Source organism: Tyto alba, unplaced genomic scaffold (genome assembly GCF_018691265.1).
Source record: "Tyto alba isolate M040663 unplaced genomic scaffold, T.alba_DEE_v4.0 Super-Scaffold_22, whole genome shotgun sequence".
In the NCBI taxonomy this organism is placed as follows: Eukaryota; Metazoa; Chordata; class Aves; order Strigiformes; family Tytonidae; genus Tyto; species Tyto alba.
In genome coordinates, this window is record NW_024881296.1 from 27,596,012 (window position 1) to 27,617,712 (window position 21,701).

At 41.8% G+C, this 21,701-nt stretch overlaps 1 protein-coding gene across 11 annotated transcripts in view; it reads left to right on the plus strand.

The window, feature by feature from the left end:
- Positions 1 to 21,701, plus strand: part of NHSL1 (NHS like 1) — a 189,816-nt gene that overhangs the window by 99,911 nt on the left and 68,204 nt on the right. The window contains exon 1 of one of the 11 annotated variants that reach the window (XM_042795957.1): positions 13,771 to 14,114. The exons of the other annotated variants lie outside the window; for them this stretch is intronic. Coding sequence (XP_042651891.1) covers positions 13,913 to 14,114 — 202 coding nt within the window. The 5' untranslated portion in view covers positions 13,771 to 13,912. Of the gene's footprint in view, positions 1 to 13,770; positions 14,115 to 21,701 lie in introns of those variants that run through there. 11 annotated transcript variants of the gene reach the window in all.

The window sequence follows — 21,701 nt, forward strand, 5'->3', positions numbered from 1 at the left end:
ATGCAGAATTAATGCAAACAAATGAGAATTAAGAATCAAGCATATGACTTTGAGTTAAAAAACCTACTTCTGAAAGAAGAGCCCTGTCGTTTTTCTTCATTTCTCCCATGTCTGATGGAGTTACTCTTTCTTCTGTACTTTTTCCAGTCTGTTGTCTTTGCCACTGATTTTCCTATCCTCGTTCAGTGAATGGCTGCCTGGGTCATCTCGGTTGCAGGTGGGGTCTGGTGCTCGCTCACTGCCTGCCGAATGGAAGTGTTCACAGTTACAGGGGTGTTGATCCCTGACACGCCCGGGGAGCCTCAGAGAGCTCTGTCAAACGCAGTGTGTTCCCATGCTATGGGAAAAGAAAATAAAACAGTTTTTACTTAATTAGCAAAGGGAGTTTAGTGTTTAAGACTGCTTGAAGTCTGAAGGTTTTGTTAGTTAAACAACAACTTTATTATCTCATGCTGAGGGAAAGAGGGGTGCAGAGATGAGGAAAGGTATGTCCGTGGCCAAGCATGGCTAACAGCATCTGGCATGGGACCAGCCTCTCTCTGTCAGGCAGCAGTGAAGGGGAATCACTTCTAACCATGCCTGGAAGTACCAAACGAAATCTAGCATAACGAAAGGAAGATTATAGATCTGGGTAATAACATTCTTGCTGAAGTTAGCCAGGAGCTCAGAAACATTGAAGATCCCCATGTACTTCTAGTATTTTTCTCTTAAGTATCATCCAACTGCTCCACCTACAGCTGTGGTTGTGTTGTGTAATGTAGTACTTGAACACCAAGCTTCTGCTTGGATGAATATACAATCTAAATACATTGGAAGGGGGCAGCGTATATAAAAAGCCAAGTGAGTTTCCAAAGGCAGCAGCAGAATGCCTGGGTGGCTGTGCTGCGGCCGTGCCTGCACTGCCTACCCCACTCGTTTCTTGGCTTGCTTCTTTCAGCAAAGGGGGCAAATGGAAACCTCAGAGAGCATGTCTGCCATGCCAGCCCATTTTGGGAGAGTGGCATACCCCAGCCCTTGTTTCTGTGATTCAGAGATTGCCCATAAATACATTTGTTCACCACATTGTGCAAACATTTTGTTCCGCTCCTTGGAGCTGTTTCATTTGACCTCCTCTGAAGAGACCACCAAATGGCCCGGGCACAGAACCTGCAGATTGAATGCCTATTGTTTGCAGTGTTTTTGCTTTGCTTTTTTTGGTCATAGAACAGGGTGTGGGTGCCTATTTTTTCCGTTAAATTTTTAAGAAGGCCAATGGCAGTGGGTGAAGCAGGGTGAACATAATCAGGCATTAGATAAAAATCTCTTCCGTCAGGTATGGCAGCCTTTCCCAGGGCACAGGGGGCTTTTGCCCTGAAGTGGTATGGTGACAAGGCAGGTCGTATAGATTCAGCTGTGAAATCAGTTAGTACTGAACCTCTCCTACAGTAAATCTTTAGCTGATGACTGAAAAGGTGGAGGTCAGGATAGACTTCTGTATGTGCCTAGCTTTCAGTACTTGAATGCAGCTTGTGCTTTTCAAACACAGTGCAGTATAAACACACAGACACAAAGGCTTGGTGCTTGTATTCCCGTTAGTTTACTCAGGTGGTGTTCGGTCTTTAAGACTCTATGAAAATTGACTCGTCTACTGTCACAACTGTATAATTAGCACACAGCTCTTAAACACCATTTTTACTTTCACGTGAACATCTAGTGGGCACTCCGTGTCTCTGTTCCACATCTGTTTCTTTACCGCGGACTGCAACAGGAGCTGTTTGCACAATTCACGCAGTACTGCAATCCCAAAGAGATCCTCTTGGTAAATGAATCATAGGTAGAAAGATCATCTGCTGTTTTCCTTGACCTGCTAATGTTTGCTTTTAAACAATACCTATTAACCCCCTCCATCATCTGGCATGCTGGGAGTGCAATGCAGATTGCTGTGATTGCTATGCAAAGCAGTAGCACGGAGCAGTGAATTTCAGTCAAATTACAGCAAGAAGCCAACGCTTAATTTTAAACAGTAAAAGCATGCAGGCTAGAGAATATTAAAACAGATGTAAAAAGTAACATGCGCAGCTGATTGGATTCATAAGCATTGAAGGAATTTCGTATTGAAGTGGTCTTTGAAAGAGCATGCACATACTTGGGACCTATAAATATCTTAATACATTTTTCAGTGGTTTAAGCGCAGTAATGATTTCACATTGTTTAAGTATTGTGTTACCAGATTTGTACGGTCTATGCTTGCCACTCTTCTGCATTGGCTTTTTCTGCTGCCCCCAGCATTTGTGCAGGAGGCTGCTGTTACTTCTGGGAAATGCCATGAACATTTGTCAAATGGGAGACCTGTTCCCTGTGAAAAGCACATTGCCTGGTATTGAGAGATAGAAATTTTATTAATTCTTTTATTCAGAGTCCAGTCACAGCTGTGATATTGCCTGTGGTTAATGGCTGGCAAAACAGTCTATAATTACCCCAGGCATATTTTTTTAATACTATCCCAGTGCTGTCTGACTTCCAGGCCTCTAGAGCATCTCAGTTTTTTTCTAGCTATATTTAAAAAAAAAAATTCAGAAAATGTTTTTGGCATTTGAAGCTCTTGTGCAATTTATCTGGACCTTCAGACTTTAAAATATTTTAAACTTAATTGCTGGTTGTATGCAGAGGGATTACAAAAGCATGGCTTATTTAGTCTAGCTGGTAGCTTGGGAGGTAAATACTACAAGGAGGGAGGAAACCTATTGAAGTCTAAGGAGAGTATTGGCACAAGATGAATAGTTATGAGTGCATTCTGAATTAACTGAAGTCAGACATTAAAAGGTCCCAAACCATCCAAGGAGGGAAGTTGTGGAACGGACTTCCAAACAGGATAATGTGGACAAAGAAGTGTTTCTAAGATGGTTCTTGATAAGTTTGGGGAGAGTTTAAGTCAGAATTTCTGGAGCTGGTGAGGGAAGTTTGTCACAGAGGGCCATCGGGCTGCGTGGAGGCTTGGAGACAGGACTGCATTTACCCTGTGTGTATGTTGTAGTCATCCTATGTTTAAGTGCTTCTGTTGGTCCTCCAGTGAAGACCAGGAAGAATTATTCCTTTAAATATGTAATTGCAGCTTCTGAAGTTCCTCTTTATTCTGTCCTGCTTCACTGGAGGCTTGCCGCAGGGAAAGTCAGGACGAGGAACAGGGTGTGTGCTGCAGGTCCTCGCAGCATCAGACTGTCTCGCAGGTGTGCCCGCTCGCCCCGTCCTTGCCTTTCGACTGCGCAGCAGGTCCTGCCGAGGTGGAAATCTCCCCGCAGGCTCAGCCTGGTCCGGACCACTGGGCTTTTCCTGTCCTCTTCTAGCACGGGGTGTGCTGCGCTCTTCTTAGAAGTTCTATTTTACAGATTTCCTGCTCTCACAGGGGTTTCAGACCTCGCTGACACCCTTCAGTTTTCTCTTGCTTTTTTCCTATGGCGCACTGTAGTTACATATGTAGTGAGATACTTCTGTGTCTCACTGTAGGCTACTTGCAAGGTCTTTCTTGGCCCGTAAATCTTCCTAATCCAGAGACCTATTGGAAATCTGCTCTTTGCAGCACAGTATCCTGGCCCCTGTCCATTTCTGAATTTTAATTCATTCCCATTTTAATTTAAACCCATCAATAGTTGCTGAAACAGATGAAGTGGGGAATTTTAGCCACATCCCGTAGTGCAGACAAGGGCTAATACTTGTGGTGCTGAAGCAAAGGCATGTTCAGGAATGGCAGATCCTGCTTTTTAGGAGAGGAATGTGCTTTCTGTCTGCACCTCATTCACAAAGTCTTGGATTATTTTGTGCATCTTTTAGACTTAAGAGAATTGCTGCATCTTTAACATGCTTATGTGGGCTAAAGAAGCATGACGCTTAAGTAATGAGGAAAACCTAGGTTTTTCCTCCCTTCATTATTAAGGTCAACCAGTTGGATGCTCTTGCCTGAAGGCTTAATTTGCAGGGAGGTTTGTGTTAAATAAGTGGGAGAAAAGCTTTCCACCATCTGAATGCATAAATGCACCCTTCTTTAGTCAGTCAGGTTTGCTTTTTGTTGTCCTGGTTTCATACCTCAGATGAATTCAAGATCACAATGAGGTTACTGTAGTTGCTGGCAACCGGGAGCCATCATTTGTGCAGCACCCTGTGGATAGGTGCCCTTCCCCATGCAAACCATGTTGGAAAAGAGCAGACAGTGGGAACGCTGAGTCCTCGAGGAATAAAGATGCAAAGTTTGGTGTTAAAGTTCTGTCCTTACAGGCAGAGTGCTGGAGTAAAGGTAGCTATCAAATCAGGAGAAGGAATATGTGCTTAGTACCTTAGATAGAATTTAAAAAATTAGATATGTTATTTCTCCTGCCTGTTACACAATTATGTTTTCAGAAATTTATGAGGAGCAAGGTCATTTTTGTTCACCTTTCCTTTTTTAAAAAGTGAATTTTAAAAGGTAGCTGAAAGCTTTCAAGTTGTGTCTGTTCCTTTGTTACCTTCTGAAGGTTTCAGAAGAACACTTTCCTGTGACAGGGAGTTACGCCTTACTCAGCTCTCTGCCTCTCTGCAGCTGTGGCGAGACTCGAGATGACAACAGCGCTCCTTGGCAGGATTGAGGCCAAGAATATATTTAAGAATAGAAAAAATGAAAATATATTTTTCCTGCCTAATGGATATTTGGAAGACAGTTTTTGATTCTTTTTAAAGCTTTATTTTTCTCCGTGTTCAGTGTGTCCATGCGTATTGTTACGAGTCGGTGCACTCCCCGGAGTGGTGTGGCTGGCGAGGGCAGTGCCCCTGCCCGGTGGCTGTGCAGGGGATTGCTGTGGTGAGAGGTGTCCCACCCCAGTGGGTCAAACAGCTTGTAGCTCCATCTTGGAGATCTTTAAGGGTTTCTCGTGTTGTTCTTCTGTGCAGAGGTTGCTTGATTACTTACTGCTTCTCTTTTTAAAGGATTGTTTTCAAATCAGTTAAAGATAATTTAATTTTCTTCTAAAAATTTGAAACCTGTTCTTGAATTATCATCCTAATTTGTGTGACTTTACTATCATTTGTCTTTTAAGAAGTGTAGTGCAAAATTCCTGTAAAAGCTGAGTGACTCTTTTCAAGAACAAAAAAGTTTATAATCATCTGTTCAGCTTCAAATTTACCTTGATTCAGTAGCCCACTGGAGAAGGATGTGTTCTGTCAAAATATGGAATTTCAGAATATGTAATTCTGAAATTAACAGAAACATAGATTTGAAGAATTATATACATTTTCCATGTCCTGGTTTATGACTTTGATACGGACCTTGTCATATCCATGGCATTTTGCATTGCTCAGTCAGGGTTGTTGCAGCGGAGATCCTTCTCTGACACAATGTTGGCATATAGGGAGGGTAATCGTAAAGGGGACTTATTTTTGAGAATATTACTTGGAAATTCAGAATTAATGTATTTTTGGTAGTGAACAGACTGAAAAGGAAACCTATAGAAACTGGATCTATTAATTTGTGTGCTTAATGTGGCATGTATACAGATGGCTGCCTTTTCCATTTTTTTAAAAGATTGTGTGAAGCTCACCCATTTAACTTGTATTTTTTACAGAGCAGTAACTCCAGATATGAAGAAAGAAGGGCAGGCTGTGTAGCAGTTATAGTATCTGTATTTAATCATTTGGTTGAAAAATCAGATATTGTAAGAGCAGTCGACTTCAGAAACTTCATGTTCTGCATGAAAAAGCAGTCTGGTTTGTTGTTAGAGATACAAAAGTGACAAATCAATATGAATTTTCTGTAAAAATTGAGACTATATAATTGATACTAAAAAGTTTACACATCATACAGTTATATTATTGATCTGGGGCTCAAGAACAACTTTCTTCCTAGTGTGTGACTTTGCTGTGGATTGAAATATTGCTGCTTTGTACTGCTCCTTATTAGCTTAATCTTTTTGATGGCATTGGGTGCATATTTTTGTCATTACTTTTTCTAATGGAATTTGATGCATTCCTCTGCTGTGATATGTAAATCCAAGAGTTTACTTACTTTTTAAAAAGCCTTTATGTGACTTGTTGAAAAGTAGGGGGGCTGTCTTTAGCCATAGTTCAGAAGAAGTCCTAACTGGCTTATCTTGCCTGAATATGATTTTCAAGTAAATGTGACACTTCAGATTAAAAATTTTATGCTGAACCATTCCAGGTTAATGTGATGATATCTGATATAAAGTCTTGTTTTAGTTCTTTTATGTACTTCTCTTTGCTGAGGTATAACCTTTCCTTAGGCTGATAACAGAAACGTGTGACAAGGTTACTTTTTTCATGGGTTCTGCATTTAAAAATAGTGAAACTAACTACCTTATCTTAAGCACACAGCAGTGATTATGAGAAACTATGTCTACAGTGGCAGGTAGCATGACAGAAGAGAGAGGGATCTGTCGTGTGTAGTAGTTGCAAGGTCCTCGCACCAGCGATGCAAACTAGAGGCCTGGGATGTGGAAGTGGCCAGGGTCGTGCCAAAAGGGGCATCCCTGAGTTTAATGGATGTGTGGCTGAAATGTCTGCCGATGTGCAGGAAAACCCTTTCACGCTGCAAAGTGAAAACCACAACCGTTGAATTTCTTGTTTTTATGACAATTAGGTTTGCCATTCTTGCTCCTTCATCAGTGTTTCAATATTGTTGCATTATATTGTAATGTATTTGTATCTGATGTATTAGCTGCTGCTCTGTGGTCTGAAAAAGAGTGAACAAATGCCTCTGCCTGACAGGAGCTGACTGATGCTCTTCTGTGTTGAATGTTGTGCCCTACAGAGTGGAAAGTCTTGACCTTGTGCAGGTGGGTATTACCTAGCGGTTTCTGTCTAAAATGGATGAGCAATAGATCAGCTCATCTTTTGACATCTCAGGATTTTTTTTACTATACACTGAAGCAGCACCCTGTTAGTAAAACTGAGTTCCACTTTTGTTCTTTCCTACATGGAGCTTTTAAGCAGTTCTTTATAGGGCACTTATTGAGGCACTTTGACTGTATAAAAACAGTTTTTAGAAGTACCCACTAAAAATAATGAACTCTTTCGATACAGATATGAATTATTTTAATAATTTTTGTCATTTTAATCTTGAAAGCCCTCCTGGTTCTCCATGACGCACCTGGCCAAAGCAGGCCTTCCTGGGAATGTGCATGTCCAGGAGGTGGCACTGCGTTTTTGGCAGCAGTGATGGTGTACCTGAACAGGAGGCAGCCTCAGCAGAGCATCTCTAGGATGGATCTAGGCTAGGATGCTGTAGCCTTCTGACTGAAGGCTTCTTTTTGATAGTGGCTTTTGTCAGGTAGCGTAAGTTGCTTTCATTTTTGTATTGAAAATCCCACTGCGTGTAGATTCTTCCAGTCAGCTGCTTGGGTGGCAGAGAGGTTGCTGCTGCTCTGTATGGGAAAAGTGCTTCCCTCTTCAGGCTTTTAAATCCATTAAAGGAATCGTGAGAGAAAATAGTAGTGAGGAGACGATTTCTTTCTCTTCCTGTTACCATGGTAATGAGTTTAATGAGCAGACTTGAAATGGGTAATCCTCCCCAACTCTGTCTGAATTGCCATTTAATATGAATTGTAAAATAAACTGGTAGAGATGTGACTTCTTTGCTCGCAGAGTACGTGGGTGTACCAGCGTTACTGGTGCTGCCATCCGTTCTGGCTCCAGACTGGAAGCCGCCTTCTCCCCCGGCTTTTGGCAGCATCATTTTTTGCTCCGTGTTTTCAGAAGGATCAGCAGATGCGTGGGACCCAACCCCTGGAGTAAGGCAACAAGAATAGCTTCTGTTTCAACCACCAGCAGTAATATTTCATTGCTTCTGTCTCACCAACAGCTCTGCCTTCTGTCCCAAATGGGCATCACCCCCTTCCCAAAGGTGGTCTGTTCACAGAATGTACCAACCAAAATACTTGATCTTTCTTTTTGTGTGGCAACAGAGCTAAAATGGAAAGGCATAGAAAGGCTTTTCCCAGTTATCTGCTGCTTATACAGCTGGCTTTATTTGCTTTCTCATTTAAATATTGCAAAGCAGTGATCAAGAGTTAATATCAAACATATGACATTGCTTGTTGCTCTTAAGAAGGCTTTCTAATTGAAAGTAAAGATGAATAACTAGAACACAGAAGTGTGTTTTTATGTGCCCAGGGACTGCCAATAATGTAATGCAAAGTGTGTTTTTTCTCCTCTAGTGTCTTACATATGTGCCATATACCAAAATACTTATTGGATTAAAAATAATTACAGAGGGCTATTACATAACAGCAAAGAAAAAATTAAATTAAGATATAAAAGATAAGGTAATGGGTATGTTCAGAGTTGATACGGTGGGGAGATACAGGAGAGCTGTTGCAGATAGCAAAAAAAGACGCTTTTCCACTGTCAGCATGAGAGATTTGTATATGAAGAGACAGAAAAAGGCTGTTGATGGAAACAAAGATACCAAAAGTATGTTTAGCAATCTCTGCGTGGTTTTAATGGGAAGGATGTTAATTCTGGGCTTACAGTGAATATGAAACCACAGGAGCTGTTTTGCTGATAGGGCTGTAGCTGCTGGAGAGTGCCAGAAAGCAAGGAATTTATGGCAGGAGGGTTTGTAAAGATTTTTTTTTTTTGCTTTCCACCAAGGAATTGGTACCTCACAATACTTCTAGTTTGTTTTAATTTTTATTTTTGTTGTTTTCTGTTGTGTTTTATGGGAGTCTGCTGCATCAGATGATTTGCAGGCTCAGTGTTTGCTGAGGTTTGCCTAAGGGTGACACTTTGAATCTAGGACTGACTGCTCAGGCACCAGGAATTAAATTAGCTGAATGCCCCAGCACTCCGGGGTTTGCATCCAGTTTGTTAGATACACAATTGCCAGAAACACTTGCTGTAGCTTTTTACAAAGCATATTTAATTGCTAGGTCGAGCTCTTTAAGCCCCACTTGCTTTATTACAAATGCTCTTTAAAAAAAAGAGTTAAAAGCTTGATAGGTGTTATGTGATCACAAGCATATGATAAAAATGCATCCATAAAAGTGGTAGGGGATAGAGCTAGTGCTGGAGAACGTGTAGATGGCCACGTGGAGAGAGCGTTTTGGAGCATCATGAAGCTTTGTGTGCATCCTGTCAGGTGCCTGCCACCCCGCCCAGGGCCCTTTCATCTCCCCTGCGCCCTGATGACTGTCGGTGTTGTACCAGCTCCTCAAAAGTTGGGCTTGCTTTGAACACTGTAAAGCTGATACCTCCTGCTCGCTTCCTGTTTGAGAGATTCATATTCGGTTAAAAAGCAAGTTATAATACCTTGAGGGGCTTTTTTTCCCCCCTTTATTTTGAAATTCTTTAGCTTTTGTCTGCTGTATGTGTTTAAGGAACATGAGGTAAGACTTCAAACACACTCAGTGCACGGGAAAGGGGGAAGGTACACGGGCAGGCCAGGACAGCAGGACATCCCATGTCCGATCTGGCCACTGCCGGCTCCTAAGGGTGCTGGGGTGCTCCGCCTCCACGGGCATGTCCGCATTCTTGCTGCATCGCAAGCTGCCCATCTGTAAAGGGAGGATACTTTCTCTTCAAGAGTGTTCTTTTAAGCCTTAGTTAATGCTGTATGGCTTCAATGATATAATACTTTTAATGTATAAATATTTTTTTTTCTTATTTTTTCTTTTTAAAAATAACTGTTTAAGTGCAAACTGATTAGCCAAAAAGCCCAGAATACATCATCAACTCATCACTGCTAAAAATAGAATTGCTATCTAATTAGGGCAGAGTTTATCCCACTGGATTTCTACAAGCTCTCTTTAATTTCCAATGTGGCTGTTGGGTTTACATCAGAAATTACTTGATTTGATGATTTTGTTGTGCATGGTATTCATGAAAGTGCTGTTATTTCACCACATTGTGCATATTACCATTTTTCTTCTATCCAGATGATCTACAAATTGTACGTAAAGACTAGTGATACAGTTTCTTAGGTTGCATATTTATAAAGATTATTTTAATACCAGAGTAGAACTGACGTGACCATACTTTGTGATTCGAAATCCCCTGGGTTCCCATTAGGTATATTCTGTATGCTTTTTAAACTCCTATGTGTAATAAGTCATCAGTATCACTGCTATTCTGAGAGCTCAGGAGCATATATGCTTGTCTAGTGAATGGGCTAATTTTTTCTTTGTTTTTTTTTTTTTTTTTTTTCTTGTAATCCCAGAGTTATTCACAGTTTTGGGAGTTGGTCAAACTCTTAATCTTTTTTTCTTTAGACCAAATGTTGTTTCCAGTATAATGTAATCAATTTTCTCCCTGATTATTCAAGTTCTCCCTAATAGGGCCTGACTATAAAGAGGTGGTTTAGCAAAAATGAAATATGCTGATAAAGATGAATATGCATGTTTAACAGTCTGCTCAAAACATTCATACTTGAATTGCTAGTAGTTCAATTTTTAAAAGGTGTGAAAAGGAATAATAAAGGAAAAAAATGTTACTTTGGGGAAATCTTTATATACATGTTAGCTCAAGGCTAAGAAAAATGAACAACCTCACTTTTGTGTATTTTAAAAAATAAAACAGCACTATGGCTGCAGTAGAATAAGTGAAGTTTAATCAGAAGTTCTGTGGTAAAATTTTGGGTGAAATTTTGACTTTACCAAACTTAGATTATTGTTCTGTATAGACACAGTATAAAATAACAGGGTTTTTTAATAGGATTTGGGGGGGCAGACTAGAAGAGGAAGAGGGCAATGTACAGAATGTCTTTCTCACATGAGATGGTACATCCTCTTCCAAACTTTTAATGTTTTAATATTGTCTAATAGCTGAGACCATAACCATCACCAAACCTTTTATCATATATGTTACCAAGGTCTTCCAGGCTGCAGGGAAGAACGGATTAATTCTTCAAACAAAAAATTTGTGGGGATATTAATGCCTACCATATGGTAGTACGTATACTTGTTAAACTGGATTTCAGCCTTGATCCCATTATTGTGCATCAGCCTTACTTCGTGAGGGTGCATTGGAAACATGGTTAATTGAGTATGTTTGTAGTCTAGAGAAGTGCGTGGTAAATGTCATGGTGACTCCAGGCCAATATGTTATCCTGTGTCATCTTGTTAAGTGTTGGGGAGTATCCGAGTATGCTAAACACTGAATTTTGTCTGTCCACCCTGTCTTCTTGCTCCTGTGTTTGCTCTGCATGTTACCTAATAATACTGGTTTTGATGTTTAGATCTACGCTTAGCTTTTGTGTCAGGTAACGTGACTGCATAAAAATACAAAGACTGCATGCAAACATCAGCTGATATCCTTTTGAAAAAAAATTTGATAAGATGATTTTGAGTCATTGGAAGAGAAAGCATAACAGAAATCCAACTGTATTCTTGTCTAATATAAGATACCATTCCTCTCTGGAGGAGCCCCAGTGCACTCTTCTATCAATAGCCTGTTAATGCTCAGAAGTTTTGTGCATGACATCTGTGAGCATGACTCTTCCTGAGACCCTGATAATCGCAGGGAGTCAAAAGGGCGAGACAGTGGCTAGACAAGTGGGTTACAGAGATACTGTCCCATCTGGGAGGCGTTAATGGGCCCTCCTTATGAACTGGTTCCCTAACAGCACTTGGAGCTTCATCCCACCCAGGAGGACTGTCTAGACATTCATTTATTCTGGCGGATGTGAGAATATCAGCGTGCTTGATGAGTGAGTTGGACTCGGCTAGTGTTAATCACAGTTTGTCTTTCTCAGAGTCTGGTGAGTAAATGTACTTGGCTTTGTAAATCTGTATTTGCCTCAAAGGCCCGTTTGCCAGCATTCAGTTTATGCTGGTGAGTTGCTGCTATATGTACAGACATGCCAGCGGTGCCGACAGCTATCGCCCGTGCTGTTGGCACATTTTTCCCATTCCATCCGTATTTTTGCAGATACTTGAAATTGTTGTCGAAAAATGTAAAATTGCGGGCAGGGCTTGTTTCATCCCTATTTATTAAAGTTATCTGACACATTTCATTGTAAGACCTGTTTTCATCTCTTTGCAAGTTTGCTGAGATTTGGCCACGCAAGGTGTGTATAAAACACTATATAATGAAAATCACTTGCTCAGATTGTTAAACAAAAAAACCCTAAACACCCAACAAACTAGTTCCTTGCTAACTTCTCCCGCTTTGCCAGCACTGCTGAGTCAGCTTTTCAGACAGTTGATGCTGGGTGGTGCTCTGTGATTTGCATGTTTGCATGCTGATGCCACTGGTGCCGTGCCTGCGGGCAGCGGGTGCGTACACCCTGCTCCCGGGCAGCGGCAGCAGCGCCAAGGCAGCAGGAAATGTGTGTGTGCGTCAGGGGGACAGAGGGGATGTGCATCTGATTTTTTTTTTTTTTTGTTCAACAGTGATTTTTTTTTTTCTGTCTAAAAGTTTATGGTAGATATCAACCAAACAACAGATACAGCCTTTTCGAAAATGTATCAGTACTGACACTGTTGTGGTCCTATATAGAGATCAGCCACTTTCGTGAATGGTATGGGCTGTGACCAAAGCATTTAGAAAGAAGAGTTAAGCAGACTAAGAATTGGTCTTTGTTCTATTTTACTTAGGGTTTTGATATCTTCCCATCTTTCAAAACAAATATTATCCCATGTAATCTTTTGAACAAAATAAAATAAAAAGCAAACTTTAAAAAGTTGCTGGAGACAGCCATTGCATGTCTCTTTATGTGCTGTTTTTCTTTCTGTCCCAATCTGACCATGCTGTTGCAGCCAATTCAAAGGCCCAGGAAGAGCACGCTTCCAGGATCCTGGAGAAAAACAGTATAGGGGATATGAGATTAGGGTTGACATGGTTACCAGCATGGAAACCTGCTTAGTAGTGCGGTATTTTCGGAGAGGTGCCATAGACAAATGGCTTCTGGATGAGGCTAAAGAACTGAGAATTCCTCAACTCTATTCCTCTTTTTTCCACTCTGGGGGCAGGTTACTAAATCCATTTGAGACTGTCATCATCTTTAAATAGGAATAATACCTACCCTCTAGAGGCATTGTGAGGATTTATACATGTATGCAGTACTGAGTGCAAACTACTTGTGCTTTGTATTCAACATCAGTCCAGTTGATTCCAGACTAACCTGGAATCTAATCCAGTCTAACCTGGAAGCTACCTCCTTCTTTTGGTGACAATCATTATTAATGATTCTGACTTTGAAAGGGAGTTTCCTTACTAGAATCCAGGTATTGAAATTGTGACACTTTGCTGTTTTTTCTTTAGTCTGTATCTTTTTCCTACTTTTGCATTCTAGAAGCAGGTAAATTTTCTTGTTCTTGGCAGATTCCTGCCAAGTTACAGTTCCCTAGCTGTCAGTGTCACAGCAATTACAGTATGTTAGCTTTAAATAAGCTTCCGGATATGGCCATAGTACCTGTTGTTCTGAGGGTGGTGAATAATCGGGGATAAGGCTTAAGAGAAGCAGCAGGCTGGAGTGGAAGCAGGAAGGGGGAAGTGTGGAAGCTGTGGCAGGTGACTGGATTTCCCAGCTCTCTGCAGCCTGTATTTTCCTGCTCGTGGCTGTGAGCTGGGGGCTGGCAGTAAAGCAGGGGCAGGGCATCCAGCAGCTGGAGTGAGCTGCTTAACCAGGTGGTTGTTTTTTTGTTTTTTTTTTTTTTTTTTTTTTTTGTTTGTTTGGTTTTTTTGTTTGTTTGTTTTTTTGGTGTTTTTTTTGTTTGGTTGGTTTTTTTGTTTTGTTTTTGTTTTCCTTCTTGTTTTAAGGGCTGGCAGAATCCTATTCAAAACAGTTCCCAGCATAACCGAATAGCTTAGCTTGCTTAAGTGCTGAGGAGGAGAAAATCTTTTCCTTCGCAGCCTTTTGAATGCGTCTGTTCAAGGGTTATGAGCAGGCCACTCCCTTCTGCTCCACACTAGCCATTGGGGACAGCAGGGACATCCTTGAGAGCAGCATCTCACAATGATCGCCTGTGTGCACTGGCTGCCCGCAGACCCGATGGTTGGGTGCCTCGGCAGGAGCAAGTGGCAGCTCAGCTGCAATGATGATGAGGAGGAGGAACTTATCCCGCTGTATTCCAGCAAAATGGGAAACGCTCACACCAAGCTGCCCGGGCGCCTCAAAAAAAAGTTACTGAGAAAAGAAGACAACTCCTTCTGGCCAAGTAAGAAAGATCAGTTCCTTTTCGTTAGATGTTTTGGTCATTTAGTGTTGTGTTGTCATTATTGAGGAAATAAATATGTAAAACAGACTTATAAACAGGAAAAATACTCGTATTTCTCTTACTCTTTTGGAGGATGAAGGCATTGGGAAAAATTTTCTTATGAAAAGAATGTATTTCCACTTAGGAGAGCATACATAAATATTGTATCCGGTGGGACTGCTAAGTTGATACAGGATGACACTGTCTGTGTGCATGTGATATGTCTGTGTTCGAGAGGTCTTGAGAACTCGCTTTTAGTTCAGTAATGCTCCTTTTAAGCAAACTGATGGTTTTAAATGAGTGGAGCTGTTGACGTGGCACTCTGATTGAAAGCCATAGAACAATCAGTGGATGGAAAGACCAGGAAAAGTAAGAAAAAGGTCTAACAGCTTTAAAAGATGCTTAATGCAGTTGATGAATACTTACTAAAAAAAAAAAAAAACTCCTTTTGAATAACCTTAGGTCTAAGGTTATTTTCCCTCTGAATATGAGCAGAAAGAATTCCTGAATTGTGATGACTCTCTCCTTTTTTCATTTGTATAGCTTCAAGTTTCACTGGCAAATACAGTTGGGAAATAGGGAGAGAATGGGACAGACAATGGTAATGTTCAGCTGTTTTGGTTTTAGCCTTATTACTTGCCTTCCTTTTTTTTCTGACCACCTAAGCAAAGGCACCCAGCTGTTTGTGGAATGGTTGCTCAGAAAAGTGTATTTAAGGGTGATGGGGGAGAAATTTCACAAGACAAAGAAAGCTTTTCCTGCAAAAGCCAGCTGGCTGGCTATCTTGCATCAGGCCTTTAAAAAAAACAAAACAAAAAAAACAAACAAAAAAACAAAACAAAACAAACAAACAGAAAAAAAAACAAAACAAAAAAACACCAAAACCTTGAATATATTTGTAAGTGTATTGATTCCACTTTTTCTCATTAATCTCATGCTGATCATCTCACAATGGCTAGTTATTACTAGCAGCTGAAAAATTACTGTCTAGCCCACAGGATGCTAATGCTGATTAGTGAAACCACCTGTATTTCTGTTTTCTGTATTACAGTATTCTCCATCTAGTGCTAAGCAAACTTCGTTTGATGTCCCCCCTTGTAGAAGAAGTGTGATTTACCACATGGGTGTTTCAGGCCTTCTTCAAGAGGAAACAATTTCTTAAAACATGGGGAAAGGAAAAGACAGCTTGTCTGCTGAATTTTGTATTTTAGAGCACAGGGTCAATTCTGGTTCATTCAGAGGGGAAAATTAAAATGCTTCATTTATGTAAAATTACATAGCCTGTGTACTGTAGGACCTGGGGAAACTCCGAAGGGGCTAGGTGCTGGGGAGCAGCTCCAGGGGTTCTCTTAGGGCGCAGGACACAGACCAGCCAGCCTGGGCAGGGGGATGATTTTGTTTCTCTTGCTGGGTGACAGGTTAGATCATTCCTACGAAGTCGTGACATTGACTTTCAGAGCTGGTTCTTGTAGTGCCCTCGGAGGTGTTGCTCTGGCAGCCAAGCTCAGGACATTAGAGCAGCCGCTCTGCTTGAGCCTGCTCCTCTGGAGTGTGGAAACGGGATTGAGGAGCATAGGTAGGGCACTCAGAAATCCCTGCTCCCTGCCTGCAGCCAGCTTTCTTTTTCTTCTGGCGCCGTCTGTAGGGAAAGATGTCCATCCCCCTCCTTTATAAAATGCATTTGAATTGAAATGATAAAACTTCAGAAGATGAGTAGAGACAGAGGAATGGGGAACGGAGCAGTACTTCAAAGAACATTTACGTTACTACAGTATTAGAGATAGTAAACATGTGCTGCTGATCTTAAATCCGCTTTGCATTTAAGAAGTTTGGAAACTGAAACACATGGATTTTTTATTGATTATTTTTGCACTTAAGTAGCTGAGTCACTTCAAGACACTGCCCAGTTTCTTCTTGGATGAGAACTTAATGACCTCTGAATTGAAATTATGTAGCTGAGTGTGGAAAGAACAACCTGGGAAACTTCTTCCTATCTAAATGGTGTGATGTGGTTCCTATATACACAGTGGGAGCATCTGCTCTTCCTGTCCAGGTGCATTCATTTTTTATTGTTGCTTCAACATATTCCTAGTAAAGAGGGAAGAATTCTATTTAATATTTTAAAAATTGTGTGTGTGTGTGTAAGTTTATCGATTTATAATATAGCACTTACATAAGCAATTGATTGTTTGACTTGTGATATACTAAAGCTTTTTAATGCAATTTCTGGTTCCTTTACGTTGAGTTTCACTGATGTCTGGTATGACCCCATGCATTTTATTTGTTCTTTTTTGAATTACAAACCATTGAAGTTTCAATATTTAATGTTGAATCCTTGTAACGGTGAATGGCAAAGATCAGTTAACCTGCTTTCTGCCCTGGCTTTTCCCAGGAGAACTGCTTGTGTTTCAGTGGTGATGTCCCACCGTGGTACAAGCGTGTGCATGTCAAACACCAGCTCTGCCTCACTGGCCCTCTTTCCTTCTTACTCATTCCCAGGCCGTAGAAACAAAAGAATGTCAATGTAATTAAGCCATCAGTTAAAAGCATTATTTGCGGGACAGGTACTATTTCTCTTTGAGACAAGGAGGCTGCATTGCTGTTAAACTCTGTTAATATTTATTTTAAGGAACAAAAGTGTTTACAAGTAGAAGTGCTTTCTGGGACCAGGTCAAGTGATAACTGCAGGGCACAGCAGGGATTATTGGCTGAGCTTTATCTCTGTTGATAAAGGCGTCCCTTTGGGGTCCTTATCGAGCGTCATGAGAACTGTGCTTTGAGAGGTTTCACAGTGCTGATGTGCTCCGTAGAAAACGCCCCTGGTAGTGTTAGTGTTGTTTGAAAACATAATGCAGTTAAATTATTGAACTTTCTTTCAGGCTGGGGGAGCAGCCTCGCTGAGGGGATCTCGGTGATCTGCAGCTGTAGTCCCCAGCTCTCCTGCTCACCTTACAGCATCTCTGCTGCAAAATACTCAAGTCAAAGTACTCGTGGTGTCATGTAGCAGCTGTGACAATCGAGTGACCATGTTAGGGTTTGGGTTTTTTTAAGGTGTAGCAATTGTTCTGAGAAAACTGTTAAATTAGTGGTATGGTGAAGTGGAGGTTCTGCATTACCAGCTCAGCCTCATTTCAGCATCTGTGATGCCACTCCTCTCCCATTCTTTGCTGCCAGATTGACTGTAAATAGACAACGTAAGATTGAGATCAGCTGGAGTGCAGCAATACATCCTTTAACAGCCTGACTGCCTGCAAGAAAAACGGTATTACAGTGGCGGAGGGACTATCACCACTATGTATTCATTCATGATTACACACAAACTCCAGTGGTGCTGAGTGTTTGGTAGCTGGTTTTCCTGCAGCAAAGTTAAGCTGAGATCCTCCACTGACCAGGTTTGGCAGAAATGTGAGGGTTTGGTACGTTTTAAATGCCTGCTGAACTGGAGTCTGAGTCTGTTGGCAGTGACCGCTGCCGTGGGAGGCTGTCACCTCCTCCGGGTTAGAGCATCGCCTGCCTCTTGTGGTTCCCATTGCTGATTCATACTTTATTGAATTCGAAAAGTTCATGGATGTGGTATGCTGTTGCTAGCCCAGCTAACCCGTGGCATCTGACAGCTTTTTGTGATGATAAAGTTCCGGTAAGGATTTTGAAGGTTTTTTCTTTCTTTTACAGATGTGAGAGCAAGCCAATGGCAGTATCAGATTACTTTTAAAGTTTGTTAAACAGTAGCTTCAGTTATTGGGATTTTTTTCTCAGTGTTTTGTTGCCTGATAGCTCATGAAAGAATGCTTTCTTCGTTTTCATTCATTAGTCTTTCTAAGGACAACAGATCTGTCTTATCTGTAAAGCCGAGACTCTTCTGTGTGATGTGTGTTTTGTGAAAAACATTTACAATTTGAAAGAATAATAACTAAATCTATGTAAATGAGTAATGTTCTGAACCGAGTTGGGTGTTTTATTATTCACTACTTGCTATGGCTTTTTTTCACTTCCAATAGTGATGAGATTTAAATTTCCAAATTAAGGTTGTTATATTAAAAACAAAACAAAACAAAACCGGAATCCTTGTGACTTTGGAAGATTCATCGTTTGCCTTCTCATTTAGCAGTGTGAAACAAAGACTGAATCACTTTCTATCTCTGTAAACCCTGGGCCATGCAGAGCACTGATCAAGCCTTTGTGGCTTTTCGTGCCCTAAGTGACAGAAGGACTCAGACTATTGTGGTGAATGGCCGGGACAGCTACTTACAGAGTCTCATGCAAGTGACTGGCCATCCTTGTTCCCAGCTTTATCTGCTGCATTCAGCTCGTACTGTAACAGCTGACATATTGGATTGCATCAGATAAAGCCAGGAACTGGTTTGTTTTGAAAAAAAAAAAGTAACTTGATATATGATTTTTATTGTGTGCCTGAAAAAGGGGGGATTTTTTTCTCCCTTTTCTCTCGGTGTTCTTAATGAAGGCTTGTCTTACGGCTGAGTTTTCTTGGAAGTTTTGTTCATTTTGCCAAAACAAGCCACCAAAATCATGCAAAGCAGAGGAACTTCTCCATTTGTATGAAATTACTTCAGGTCTTGGATAAATAACAATTCTTCTTGTGTGCATTTCCATACCTGTCTTGCATTTTTGGCTCATTTCACTGCATGTTCCCTGCGTGTGCCATAGAGAACAAGCCTGCCTGCCTGTCCTTTTCTGGCTGGGCCACTGAGGTCCAGCTCTTGATCTCCTGTGCTGCTGCCATATGGCTCATAAGCCCTTTTGAGAGTCAGAAGCGAGAGCATTACGGATAAAGGGAGGGATGAAGAAGAATGTGGAATATGCTGGGTAAAAAGAGATTAACGTTGGGGTGTTGTAAAACACTTAGTAACACGAGTATGAAGGCCTTGCTGTCTTGCCTGGCCAAACATTTTGCTAGCCTGGCTGCTCAGTGCTAGGTGTGAACTTGGGCTGGTTGTTGCAAGGAGGTGCTGGTGGTGGATGTTTGCAGCATTCCTCTCTGCATCAGAGCTGATGAGAAGCTGTGTGTGGCACTTGGGAGCACAAAGAAGAGGTGGGGGAGGTTTTGGTATGGAGCTCGTTAACATCACTCAAGTGCATCCAGAGGAGTCTGGAAGAGTTCAGAGACATCTTCTGTGTAGTGTTTTTGACAATCGAAGCAGGGAGCTTCTGCTGTAATTAAGGAGGTGGAGCAATAGATGTGTAAATCCAAATGTGGAACAGGTGAGAGTGGAAAGCTTGTGGTTGAGGATGGTGGTTAATGGTAGACTGTGAAATGGGATATTAACCACATTTGGTATTGTGCTTGCACGAGATAAGATACATTGTTTGTATTGCTCTACCACTATCTCCTGTTCAGAACAAAGCCCCCCCCCTTCTCCCTTAAGTAAGTGTGTGTTAGCAAAAGATTACCCCACCACCAGCACAAACCAGCTCTGGGGTTTTGCCCAGGTCCAGGAGGCGACAGAGACTGCGCAGGACTTCAGGGTGAAAAGGTCAGCAGTGAGGAAGAGGAGATACTTCCTCCCACAACCACCGCCCAGCCCTTCACGACCCCTGCCCAGGACCAAAAGAACTCACTGCGCAGTCGCAAGGAGGAGGAGACCTAATTATAATAAGAAGCAGGGATAGGTTATGAATATGTATAGGTGTCTCATGGATATGCAGCACTTTGTAACATATAAGCAAGGCTAGAGAGGCAGGGGGGCACAGGCTTGTTGTGGCGGAGCGATCCCCCATGTGCCCGGTGCCAAATAAACATACCTGCTTTGCAACCTTTAGTTGTGAAGTCTTTCATCCATAAATCAACTGAATAAGCTCTTCTGTGCTTAATTTGATTAAAACACCTGGGGTTTATAGGTGGTGCGTACAGTATGTTTGCAGATCTTAATTGGAGTTGCTTTATCTAGTTCAGTGAAGTCACAAAATGGTTTTGAGTGCTGTAAGAAAATCAGACTCAGATCGAATTAGAGCTGGAACAGGGTGAGGAGAATGTGAAACTCCACAGAAAAGGCACAAGTGTTTTAAGGGATGACTTTATCAGACTGGTTAATGGAATCACACTAGCAATCGGAAATGGATTATGGCAGCATTATCAGAATCCATTTTACTATGTTGTGTTTCTTACTGCATCCCACCCTCCTCCAGGCCAACAACAATTTGAGATGAAGTGATAAAAGGTAACCAGGTTTTACAGCTGCAGTGCATTTTCTAGTGCTGGAGGAGTAGAGAAGCAAATTCTCCCATTAATAAGAGAGATATTTGTAACATCCCATCTGGAGCCCGTTATCCATGACTGCAGATCGGTGACTTTTACCCATCTCCTGAGTCGGGCTGTGTGCCTGTGTGTGCCAGGTTATGGTGGTCAAGGGCTTCTGTGGTGTTTGCACGTTTGCAGTGCTCCTGCAGCAGAAATCCTCCAGGTGACTTGTCTTTTCTTGTTAACTGTTACTAAATGTGAAAATCTTCAAAGGCTTCCTTGCCACTCCCTTATTTTTCCTGTGCCAACTGCTCCTCACAGTGTCCTCTCCCTTGTTTTTTCTTATACTGTTCGGAATCCAGAAGCTTTAATAATGACCCCTTGGAAAGGAGTGATAGTGTGTTGCCTTGCAAATACTTTGATTTATCAAGTGTCATGTTTGATGCTTTGCATATGGCATGTGCTGCCCCAGTTTGAATGTAAGTAACCTGCAGTGCTGCATTTGCAAAGCCCATGGTAGGTGATAATGCTGTGATTAAAACAGTATATTGCCATTTCCATGATGGGTATGATGACCTCTGTGTTGTGCTCAGAGGGAGCAATATTGGCTGTGCAGTGTACCGCCGGTGAGGGACAACCAGGAAAAGGTGTACAGCCTCCACAGGGCCCCCCCAGAGGCAGAGGGGGCTGGCTCCTGGATGGCAGCTCCTGTGGTGAGACCAGGCCGGCAGAGCATCGCTGCCACCCGCTCTGCCCCGCGCCTCTGCCCGCTGGGGATCTGCGTTGTGTACGTTTGCTGGTGCTGTGGTCCCTGGCCCCTCTGCCCTGCCAGGGCACGGGGGCTTTGCTCCTCCTCCCGAAGAGCTCAGGACTGTCTCTGAAACCACTTTTCCTCTGTGTGCCTCCTGCACAGGCCAAGCTAACGCCTTTGAAAGGTAATGGTTAAAAGTCTGATAGATCACAACAAATTTTTAGCCCGCTCTTGTTTCCCTGCCATAATCAACAACAATTCATTGAAAAATACACACACTGCTTGATTCTCAAGATTTCCAAACCGCTGCTTGGACACAGTTAAAGATCAACTCTGCTTTTGTCCCCTGTCCAGAGTCACTTGCTCCATGCTATGGGCTGTGATACTTGAAGTAAAAGAGTGATCATTCTCTGAAATATATCACTTCTCTCCTTAACTTTCTGTTGGCTTGTGCAGATGTATTGGCGGTAAAACAGACTTGCACTTTGCTGGCATTGCAGCTGGCATCATCTAAATCTGACTTACTGATACCTTGTAGTGTTAATAAAAAAAGACATGTTTAAAATAATCCCAAATGCCAATAGGCTTAGTGACATTTAAG